The sequence below is a fragment of the Hyla sarda genome, chromosome 3 (assembly GCF_029499605.1).
Source record: "Hyla sarda isolate aHylSar1 chromosome 3, aHylSar1.hap1, whole genome shotgun sequence".
Taxonomy (NCBI): Eukaryota; Metazoa; Chordata; class Amphibia; order Anura; family Hylidae; genus Hyla; species Hyla sarda.
Window position 1 is genome coordinate 128,878,261 of NC_079191.1, and position 12,526 is coordinate 128,890,786.

The following is a 12,526-nucleotide window of genomic DNA, read 5'->3' on the forward strand; positions in this document are numbered from 1 at the left end:
CGGGGATAGAAGAGTGAACATGGGTGACAGGGGGGCGTAGGGGGTGACAGATGGGTGGATAGGAGTGGGGGTACTTATGGGTGACAGGGGGAAGAAGACCGAACATGGGTGACGGGGGCATAGGGGGTGACAGATGGGTGGATAGGAGTGGGGGTGCACATGGGTGACGGGGGTAGAAGAGTGAACATGGGTGACGGGGGCGTAGGGGGTGACAGATGGGTGGATAGGAGTGGGGGTGCACATGGGTGACGGGGGTAGAAGAGTGAACATGGGTGACAGGGGGGCGTACTGGGTGAAAGATGGGTGGATAGGAGTGACAAGGTGGTAACAGAGGGGTGGACATGGGTGACAAGGATGTGGTCAGAGGGGTGGACAATGGAGGGTGAACATGGGTGACAGAGGGTTAGGTGGGGAGTGGACATGGGAGACAGGGGGTCAGAGGGGTGGACAAAGATGAAAAGGGGGTAAAAGAGGGGTGGACAGGAGTGACAGAGAGGGGTGGACTAGGGTGACAAAGAGACAGAGTGGTGAATAGGGGGGTGGACATGGTTGATGGGGTAGACTGCAGGAGTAGACTGGGGGGTGGACGGGGGGGTGGACGGGGGGGGTGAACATGGGTGACAGGGATGGACAAGTTGGACATGGATGACAGGGGGTGGATATGGGTGACGGGGGGGCTGGACATGGATGACAGGAGGATGGACATGAATAACAGGAGGGTGGACATGGGTGACAGGGATGGACAGGGGGTAGACAAGGCGGACATGGATGACAGGGGGGTGACAGGGATGGACAGGGGGGTGGACAAGGCGGACATGGATGACAGGGGGGTGGACATGGCTGACAGGGATGGACGGAAGGGTAGACAAGGTGGACATGGATGACAGGAGTGTGGACATGAGTGACAGGGGGTGTGGACATGGGTGACAGGAGGATGGACAGGGAGGTGGACAAGTCGGACATGGGTGACAGTGGGGGTTGACATGGGTGATGGGGGGTGGACATGGATGACAGGAGGGTGGACATGAGTGACTGGGTGGGGGTGGGGGGGTTGGACAGGGTTGAGAAGGGGTTACAGGGTTGGAAAGGGTACAGTACCTTAAGCAAGCTGGCACAGGAATCCGGCTCAGCTTGCAGTTCCATGTCATCTTCTTGTTCTAGCAGGGCACCATTTTCGGCTCACTGCGCTGCAAGGGGGAGAGGGACGCTGGGGGACATTGTGTGCGCAGTGTGCACGCAGGCTTCCCCTCCCCCTTCCCTTACGGTGCCGTGAGTCATAGGCGCGCAGGTCTGTGCAGGACATTTAAAAAAAAAAAATTTAAATTCACGGCAATATCCCGTGACACCCCGGGCAGTGCCGCATGGCACTCCGGTTGGGAATCACTGGTTTGGACTGATAAATAATAAGTTGCTATATTTGTTTTTGTTTCATTTGACTCTATTATTGTGTAGTCTTTACTGTGAGATAATGGCCATGTCAGTTCACTAACCTAACAGCTTTCACTTTCCCTGTATATTTATGTGTATCTAAGACAAATAATAGACTTCCAAAGACCCCTGAGGGTTTCCTGTGTTATCTGGCACTGAGCTATTAGCAGCAGATCCTTGAAATTCTGTAAGTTGTGAGGTGGGGCCTCGATGGTTTGGACATGTTTTTCAAGCAAATCCCACAGATGCTCAATCGGATTGAGATCTGGGGAATTCCGAGGCCAAGTCAACACCTTGAATTCTTTGTCATGTTCCTCAAACCATTCCTGAACAAATTTTGCAGTGTGTCTGGAGCATTATCCTAGACAAATTCTCTATCCCCAGACGAAGCGAATAGCGAAAACGCGTTCAGGGTAGGTGAGATGTTCCTCCATAGGGTGCATGACTGGTACTGTTTATTATATTTACTTTGCTTTCATTTTCAGTCTCCCCTATTCTATTATTCATTCTGATTACATCATCTGATATACTATTACCTCCATCCATTTACATTTTTACTAACTGTCTTTAGTTAGCTATTTCATTGCATGTTGGAGGATACCATTGTATATACAGATAGGAATAAATACAAATAAATAGACAATTATAATTCTAAGTTGAATATTTGGAACAGTCTCACTCTGCTTTTCAGTGTGTGTTTTTCTGACCACCATATCATGCCTCTCGTGATTTTAATGTGACCTACTGTGAAATAAAGATTATAATTTTTTGCTAAAATTCACCTAGATTGCCTCCTTTTCTGTGAGAGCATTATCCTCCTTAAAGGGATAGTCCAGTGGTGAAAAACGTATCCCCTATCCTAAGGCTCTCCGGCCAGATAGCGGGTGTCGACCACTGCACGAAGTGGCGGCCGACACGCCCCCTCAATACATGGCTATGGCAGAGCCGGAGATTGCCGAAGGCAGCGCTCCGGCTCTGCCATAAAGTTGTATTGAGGGGGCGTGTCAGCCGCCGCTTGGTGCGGAGGTCAACATGCCCCCTTCCCGCGGGCTGTAGGGGCCCCATACAGGAGATCGCGGGGGGCCCCAGCGGTCGGACCCCCCCGCGATCTGCAACTTATCCACTATCCTTAGGATAGGGGATAAGTTGTTCACCACTGGACTACTCCTTTAAAGAGGCCAGTGCCATTTGGGAATACTGCTGCCATAAAGGGGTATACTGGGCCTTCAAGATTACCTTGCAGATTATTGCAGAGCCTCACAGACTGCATCAATTGGCTTTCAGTAGTGCAACCTGGTGCCATTTATTTTCCAGATAAGCAATGTACACACACATGGCCATCCATATGATAAGAAACCTTGATTCAGCAGACCAGGCCAACTTCCTGCTTCATAGCCTAGACCTAATATTCACTTGCTTACTGTAGGCATTTTTGGCTGGGAACAGAGGTCAACCAGTCTTTGGAAAAGCAGCTCCATGCGCACTAACTTGTCCTTCATCCTTAGTAGTACTGGACCAAATGCTAACTGTTGCCCTTCACATGTGCATTAGTGAGCTTTAGGCACTCACGTCATCAATTCACTAGTTGTTCTTCCTTGGACTTCTCTTTGTTTGTACTTTTCACTTTTAACTTAGAACACCCCGCAAGCACTTCTCGAAGATGCTCATATCCTCACACGTCCATTTTTCCTGCATCTAATACTCAAAATGTTAATCCGTCCCTAGACATCTTATCCCCTATCCAAAGGATAGGGAATCAGATGTGTGATTGCTGGGACCCTCGCGATCTCCGGCCCAGCTCCGCAGCGTTTTGACATAGCCGTCATGCCTCCTCCCATAGACATGCATAGAAGGGGGCGTGACGGCTGTGGTCATCCGGCATGAAGCGGAGATTGCTCCATGCACTGGATGAATAGGGTGCCACGCTGGAGATTGTGGGGGGTCCCAGCGGCCGGACCCACATGATGAGACATCTTATCCTCTATCCTTTGAATAGGGGATAAGATGTTTGGGGGTGGAGTATCCCTTTAACAAACTGACTGTTACCTGCCTAATAGTTCTCACCCTATGACAGATGACATTGTCACAAGATAATAAAGTTCTTCCCATCACCTGATTGGTGTTTAGTGGTTGTAAACGGGTGGCACATTGGAATGTAATATGATGTTTACTTTCGTTTAAGCCATATTGATATGGATAAGGCTGTTCAGGTGCTGTAGATCAAAGAACCCAGATTGTTACTGGCATAACTTATAGTCGGTGTCTATTATGTACCATGTATGTTGCTGGGATAAACAAAGACAAACAGGCAAGCGGTGTGATCGCAATGAGCAAACAGAATAAAAGCTTGACTATAAATGTGAATTACAGTTAATACAATCTCCACCAGGAACCTGCCGTGTGATAAGAAGGCAATAAGTGTAATAAATAGTGTTTGTGCAATCATGAAGGAATGACATGGTGTGAAAAGGAAGGTTTCTGTGGGAATTATAGAGTCGGTGCAGAAGATGGTCTTCAGCAATCATTATTCTGCCTGCCACACGTTACATAGGGATGAAATACAGTTAAACATTGTTTTAGTGGATATCAAGCTCGCCTCTAGACATGCCAGGCAGAATATTTTGGCTCCCGACAGGTGCTGCTTATTTTGGCGTAAAACCCTTGGCTATTGCTATTAATACTTCCTGCCTACTGTTCAGACATCAGAGCAAAACAGTCAGTTTTTGTTCTTTTTTCTTCAAGTAAAAGCAATTTGTAATGTGATTGTGTAATTATAGAACCCGAGCCATTAATTATAACCGTTTTCTTTTCTCCAGATTTACAACAACAGTTGGAAACAGTAAGAACGGATTTCCATAATGTAACTAAAGAACTGCAACACCACAAGGATATTTCCATGTAAGCAGCTTTGCTTTCTATTCCTAAACAAATACATCATATGACAATTTAACACAACCGCTTTCCTCTGTTTGTGACATGAGAGGGACGACCCCCTTAATAATATGTTGCAGCTGACTCGGAGATATCCGTTGCTTATGAAAGGAATAGCAGATGACATTGACAAAGGTCTGCAACGGTTACTTAGGGAATGTTTCAGTTACACTTTGTCACTTAACCCTTTTTACACGGTAGGGACTGCCTAGAGCCTTCTCTTATAACAAGCAACAATAACAAAATACCATCATCTCTTAAAGGGCCACTAACCCTTTATTACAAAGCTCATAGAAACAAAAATAATCATTTTTTTTTTTTTATTCGGAGAACTAGTGATTATTTGCTATTAATTGTAAAAAAAAAACATAGACAAGCTCACACTTTTGACTAAAATGATCTGAAGTTTATTTATCCATTGTTTTTAAAAGCACCAACACCACATTGAGGAACGCCCAGCAGGGACATACTGACACGCTTTGAACAGAATTCTTGTTTACTGGGCTAGCGATAGTCACCAGGTTATAAGTACACTGATAGATGAGAGCCAAAAACTGCCCTTTTCTCCCACAGGTAAAAAATATACTACTCCTTTGTTTACCCATTAGAAGTCCAGGTGCAACACTACTCACATATACAAAAAAATAGTCCATAAAATCACTAATGCAATAATCCTTATCAAGAACAACACACGTGTTTAGCACAGTACCATGACCTGTAACCATATACAGTGACCCCCTAACCTACGATGGCCCCTACATACGATCATTTCAACATACGATGGTCTCTCAGAGGCCATCGCATGTTGAAGGCAGCATCAACATACGATGCTGTCGGGGCCATCGCATAAACGGCTATCCGGCAGCACAGACTGCTTCAGCTGCCGCCGGATAGCCATTTATGGTGCCCGGCGTGGTCTGCTAACAATCACTCACCTGTCCTCGGGGCTCCGTAGCGTACTTCTCGGGATCCCCTGCATCGCCGGCGCTCTCCTTCATCGTTATCATGTTGCCGCGCATGCCGTCCCGTCATCCAATAGAAGCGACATGATGGTGGCGATGGAGAGCGACGTTCCCAGGCAGCTGAGACTTTCCCGGAGCGTCGGGGACACCCCGGGGACGTGGCGAAAGCGATGGAGGGCGACATCCAGGGCAGCGGTGACGAGCGTTGACGGTCCGGAGCGGTGGGGACACATGAGTATAACCTCCAATACCAGTGATCTTCAACCTGCGGACCTTCAGATGTTTCAAAACTACAACTCCCAGCATGCCCGGACAGCCGTGTGCTGTCCGGACATGCTGGGAGTTGTACTTTTGCAACATCTGGACGTCCACAGGTTGGAGACCATTGTCCTATACTTTACATTGCACGGATCCCTCAACATACGATGGTTTGAACAAACGATGGTTCATTTGGAACGGATTACCATCATATGTTGAGGGACCACTGTACACTTCGTTATCGCTCGGAAATGTTTGGCTGTTTCATAGGGAATAAGTGCAGGCCTCACACACACACACGGGGGTTTATTTACGAACGTGATCCTGACTATTTTTATTTTTCTCGGGTTTTGCGCCCAAATTGTGTTGCACGTTCCGTGCGACACAATTTGTAACCCAAAAATACCAAAACCCTCCATTTGACAAGAAAACCTGAAAAGGGGGTGTGTCCACATGACAAAGGGGGTGTGGTCCCAACAAAAGGGGCGTGCCCATCCATTTTAATTTTTGCTAAGGTTTCCACTGAAAATATGGTGGATTTGAGCTGAGGGAATCCCGACAGATCAGAACAGTTGTAAAAAAAATTTAAAAAAACGTACCGAAAAGGGCAAAATGTAGGGAATCATTAGTTAATACCTTGAAAAAATACCTGTCAGGAATCAAAACCCACAAAGAAAACTACACTCCACTCTTCGTAAATAAACCCCACGGTGTGCACAATTCATTACAGTGACCGTTTTGTTCTTAGGGTCAATGAAGCCCCACCGATCAGTTTGTTATTCCATATCCTATGGATTGGGGATACAAACCTGTGATGGGAATAACCTTTTAATACATTTCTCCCATAGTCTTTCAGTAACCTGGAATGGCTATGTACAAGGTATTATCCAGAAAAACAATCTATGCTTTAGATTCCATACAATAATTATTTTACGGATTACAAATACTACATCTTTATATTCACTGTTTACTAATTTCAGAGGTGCACTTTATTGTTACATGAAAGTGCATTCTGGATCTGGATCACATACTAGTGTGACTGTCCACTTTTCACAATATGCTGAGCTTTCCAAAGATGCTTGCAAAGTGTTTTCTTTGTGCGTTTCTCAGTAAGATTGTCTTTCAAGTCCAGAAGTAGAAGATTGAATGCATGACAACCTGCAAATATTATGAATGCGTAGCAACGTCTTATTTGGAATGCTGATAAAATTACATTCTCTCATGAACATTCTTTAATCACTGGATTCTGATAACTTTTTAATGAAAGGCATTAGGTTCACTTCCCAGGATGCTGGAGAGGCCTTGTGCATTAATACAGCAGATTTTATTCCCCTGTTTCCTTGGGCATTGCTGATGGATTGCATACAGATTAAGAGTGTATGTGTCCACATCCTGAATCATCGCTAACAAGACTTGCATTCATTTGGGGAATTACTGTAAACAGCATGCAAACTTATTAAAATTATATATATATATATATATATATATATATATATATATATATATATATATATCAGTAAATTTGAGTAGCCATATTAGTCCAGTGATGCAGATGCAAATCATAAAATGTTGCAGTATCTTGTAATACCTTTTTTATTGGACTAACAGAATTTTGTAGAGAAGCTTTCGGAATTCCTCCCTTTATCAAGTCCAAAGCAAATCTAAGCTCACAAGCAGAAGGCACAGGTTGCATCTCCCAAGTATGCAGGGGTTAAGACAATAGATGTGGAGAATTCACACTTAGATGCGCCATAATTTGTCCTGCTTTAGGAACATAGACTAAATAGATAAGGATGAGAAAAAGGGGGAGGGAGGGGGGAGCAGGGGAAAGACTGTAATTAAAGGACAACTGTAGTGGAACACTTTTATATATTCCCGTGCCCGGGCCTCAAAAATAAACAAAATAAACTTATACATACCTTCCTATGAGCACCCGTTGGTCCGGCACAGGCCTCACGGTCTGGCAGTGCTGACCTTATTCCACTTCCTGGGGACGGGGAAGCCGCATAGCCGTCGGCGTATCACCGGCCGCAGTGATGTCCCGCCCCGGCCGGTGATAGGTTGAGCCCACTGTCATGTAAGAAGCCGGCCAGAGCTCCTTACATGACAGTGGGCTCAGCCTATCACCGTCCGGGGTGGGACATCGCTGCGGCCGGTGATACGCTGACGGCTCTGCGACGTCCCCGTCCCGAGAAAGTGGAATTAGGTCAGCACTGCCGGACCGTGAGGCCTGTGCCGGACCAATGGGGGCACGTAGGAAGGTATGTATAAGTTTATTTTGTTTATTTTTGAGGCCCAGGCACGGGAATATATAAAAGTGTTCCACTACAGTTGTCCTTTAAGCAGGACTGAGTGAGATGCAAAAGAGAATACAGTATAGCACAGATTATAAGAAATTTCGATAGTGAGAAAAAAAGGTCAAATCCACATTGCGTCCTCTGATTTTGGAATAAAAAAACAGTATCATTTTAGCTACAAAAGTCTTTCTCTCTTCTGTGTTTTTGAAATTCCCTCTCAGTATCTTGATTGTAAGGTCATGTATGGAGTGGCCTGTTTGGGTAAAATGGTATCCAACTGGTGTGCAGAAGTCATTTTCTTTATAGCGGTTTATGGAATGTCTATGTAGATTCATGCTTTTGTTGAGTTTCCGGACAGTTTTCCCAATGGAGCATCCCATGTCACACTTGGTGCATTGTATCATGTAGATCACATTTGGGGATGTGCAGGAGTATAGTCCCTTAATGTTATATGTCTTGTTGTTGTGGGTGGCTTCCATCTTGGTGCAGATATGTTGACAGAGTTTACAGTGAGGTTTGGTGCAGGGTTTGGTCCCATTGTCTGTGTCTGTTCTTTCTTTAGGTAATTTTCTGCTGACCAGCTTTTGTTTTAAATTGTGTGGTTGTCTGAAGGCCAAGATAGGAGGTTCAGGGAAGATTTCTTTTTAGCATTTAGGAAGATGAGATGCTAAAAGAAATTTTCCCTGAAGCTCCCATCTTGGCCTTCAGACAACCACACAATATAAAACAAAAGCTGGTCAGCAGAAAATTACCTACAGAATGAACAGACATAGACAATGGGACCAAACCCTGCATCAAACCTCGCTGTAAACTCTGTCAACATATCTGCACCAAGATGGAAGCCACCCACAACAACAAGACATATAACATTAGGGGACTATACTCATGCACATCCCCAAATGTGATCTACATGATACAATGCACCAAGTGTGACATGGGATGCTACATTGGGGAAACCGGACGGAAACTCAACGACATAATGAATCTACACAGACATTCCATAAACTTCCATAAAGAAAATAACTACTGCACCCCAGTTGGACACCATTTTACCCAAACAGGCCACTCCATACATGACCTTACAATCAAGATACTGAAAGGGAATTTCAAAGAGAGAAAGACATTTGAAGCTAAAATGATACTGTTTATTTATTCCAAAAACAGAGGACTCAATGTGGATTTGAGCCTTTTATCTCATTATCAATTTTTTTTATAACCTGTGCTATACTGGATTCTCTTTTTGCATCTCACTTTCTCCTGCTAAATTACAGTCTTTCCACTGCTCCCCCTCCCTCCCTCTTTTTCTCATCCTTATCTATTAAGTCTATGTTCCTAAAGCAGGACAATTTATGGCCCATCTTAGTGTGAATTCTCCACATCTATTGTCTTAACCCCTGCATATTTGTGAGATGTAACCTGTGTCTTCTGCTTGTGAGCATAGATACTTTGGACTTGATAAATGGAGGAATCCCGAAAGCTTGTCTCTACAAAATTCTGTTGTCCAATAAAAAAGGTATTACAAGATACTTCAATGTTTTTTGAGATATATATATATATATATATATATATATATATATATATAGATCAGGGAACAGCTCACACGGTGGGGTCGGCAATGACAGTATTCACACAGGTAGCAGGTTTAAAACGTCGAAGAGGATGTTTATTTAAATGATTTTAGGCACAAAGCACAGTGCATACAAAACCTAAGCCTGTCCGGCTCTAACTAAACATCAGGATACCTCACTATCCTACTGTGGGCCTAATGTCTGGCCCCGAGCTGCAGTTCTGGCTGTGGCTGCTTCTCATCTCAGTCTCTCTAACACTCAAACTCGAACAGCCCTTTACTATAGAGCTTCCTCCCTAGCAATCAGCACAGGAAGCCTCACCTGAGAACACCTTGGATTAGGGAAACCCGTAGTGGACTAGGGGTGTGGAGTGAAACACTCCCACTTCCAACCTGTCCTCCAGTCCAGGAAATCCAGCCCATGTAACTTAACAAAACTTAACAAAAGAACCCTAGCAGACTATGCTCTGCTAAAGCAGCATATAACCTTCAGGATGTCCTTTATCGTGCCTGGTTGAGGAAACCAGGTAAAATCTACACCCCATCCACCACTTTCCCGTACACTTTACCACATATCCCCCACTCTTCTTCAGACCAGAGGTCTGGGGATTTTTAGTGACCATACAATACACACTGGACACTGCATCCACATTCCCTTGTATTTTTCCCGGCCTATGTTTCACTTTAAAACTGAAATTTTGTAAGGAGAGAAACCATCTGGTCACTCTTGCATTTCTCTTTATTTTGTTTCATCCAGGCCAAAGGAGCATGGTCTGTTATCAACACAAATTCTCTACCCAGCAGATAATATTTCATCGACTTCAATGCCCACTTGATGGCAAGACACTCTTTTTCCACTATGGCATCATTTTCCAAGAAAATTCATGGAATAGACACACTCAGAGTGCTCCTCTAACTTTTATGGCCTGAATTCTTTGAGGCTTTGACTAATGTCAAACAATATTGTACGAGATGAACAAACATATAGACAATTCTTTGGCATTCACCATAACAAGCCTTGTTTCATGGTCCCTCTCATTTTAATGATTGGTAGGGAGCACTGAATGATTGGTGGGGAGCATTAAATGATTGGTGGAGAGTATTGAATGAATGGTGGGGATCATTGAATGATTAATGGGGAGCATTGAATGATTGGTGGGTATGATTGAATGATTGGGGGGGAGCATTGAATGGTGGGAAGCATTGAATGAATATAGGGGAGCATTGAATGAATATAGGGGAGCATTAAATGATTGGTGGGGAGCATTGAATGATTGGTGGGGAGCATTGAATGATTGGTGGGGAACATTGAATGATTGGTGGGGAGCATTGAATGATTGGTGTTGAGCATTGAATGAATGGTAGGTAGCGTTGAATGATTGGTGGGGAGCATTGAATGGTGGGGAGCATTGATTGAATGGTGGGAAGCATTGTTTGAATGGTGGGGAGCATTGAATGATTGGTGGGGAGCATTGAATGATTGGTGGGGAGCATTAAATAATTGGTGGCGAGCATTAAATGAATGGTAGGTATCTTAAAAAAAAAAAAAAAAAAGGGGTGTGTCCACATGATAAAGGGGCGTGTCCCCAACAAAAGGGGTGTGTCCCCAACAGTTTTATTAAGGTTTACGCAGAAAATGTGGTGAATTTTAGCTGAGGGAACCCCGACAGATCAGAACAGTTGTAAAAAAAAAAAGCATTGAATGATTGTTGGGGAGCATTGAATGATTGGTGGGGAGCATTAAATGATTGGTGGGGAGCATTGAATGATTGGTGGAGAGCATTGAATGAATTGTAGGTATAATCGGAAAACCAAAAAGGGGGCGTGTACACAAGATAAAGGGGGGTGTGGTCCCAACAAAAGGGGCGTGTCCTCGGGAGTTTTACTAAGGTTTCCACAGAAAATGTGGTGAATTTGAGCTGTGGGAAACCCGACAGATCAGAACAGTTGTAAAATAAAATGATTGGTGGGGAGCATTAAATGATTGGTGGGGAGCATTAAATGATTGGTCGGGAGCATTGAATGATTGGTGTGGAGCATTAACCCCTTAAGGACGCCGGGCGTATCCATACACCCTCGTTTTAAAGTTCTTAAGGACTGAGGGCATATGGGTACGCCCGTGGGAATTCTGGTCCCCGCCGCTCGCCGGGCGGGAATCGGACCGGGTTGACTGCTGATATCTATCAGCAGGCACCCCGTGAAAACCCCTGGGGGGTCCCGAGACCCCCCCCCCCCCCCGATGTTGGTCAATTCAGACCAACGATTTACTGCTTTTCTGGGTCAATCGGGTCTCTGGTGACCCGGAAAAAAAGGGCCCCATTCACCCTTACCCAGCAGGAGTGAGGTGGCACTGGTACCGCCTCACGATCACGTGATTGATCGGTCGGAACGACCGACCAATCACAACCCTGCTGGGCAGCAATCGTGACGGCGAAGATGGCGGCGATTGGCGCCAGCGAGGGTCTCCTACCTTTCTGAGAGTTGTAGTTACAAATTTTGGGGGGCATTTTCCTATAACCCCTTGTAAAAATTTAAAATTTGGGGGAAAACCAGCATTTTAGTGAAAAAAAAATTTACACATCCAACTTTAACAAAAAGTCGTCAAACACCTGTGGGGTGTTAAAGGGGTACTCCGCCCCTAGACATCTTATCCTCTATCCAAAGGATAGGGGATAAGATGTCAGAATGCCGGGGTCCCGCTGCTGGGGACCCCCGGAATCGCCGCTGCGGCACCGCGCTATCATTACTGCACAGAACGAGTTCGCTCTGTGCGTAATGACTGGCAATACAGGGGCCGGAGCATTGTGACATCACGGCTCCGCCCCCGTGACATCACGACCCGCCCCCTCAATACAAGTCTGTGGGAGGGGGCGTGGTGGTCGTCACGCCCCCTGCCATAGACCTGCATTAAGGGGGCGGGCCGTGATGTCACGAGGGGTGGAGCCATGACGTCACACTGCTCCGTCCCCTGTATCGCCCGTCATTACGCACAGAGCGAACTCGCTCTGAGAAATAATGATAGCGAGGTGCTGCAGCGGCGATCCCGGGGGTCCCCAGCAGTGGGACCCCAGCGATCTGACATC

At 45.4% G+C, this 12,526-nt stretch overlaps 1 protein-coding gene across 3 annotated transcripts in view; it reads left to right on the forward strand.

Annotated features, from left to right (window-relative positions):
- LEKR1 (leucine, glutamate and lysine rich 1) overlaps positions 1-12,526 on the forward strand; it is a 230,339-nt gene that overhangs the window by 130,728 nt on the left and 87,085 nt on the right. For all 3 annotated transcript variants that reach the window (XM_056565017.1, XM_056565016.1, XM_056565018.1), the window contains one exon: positions 4,245-4,326. In XM_056565017.1, the coding sequence (XP_056420992.1) occupies positions 4,245-4,326 (82 nt within the window). The remainder of the gene's footprint in view (positions 1-4,244; positions 4,327-12,526) is intronic.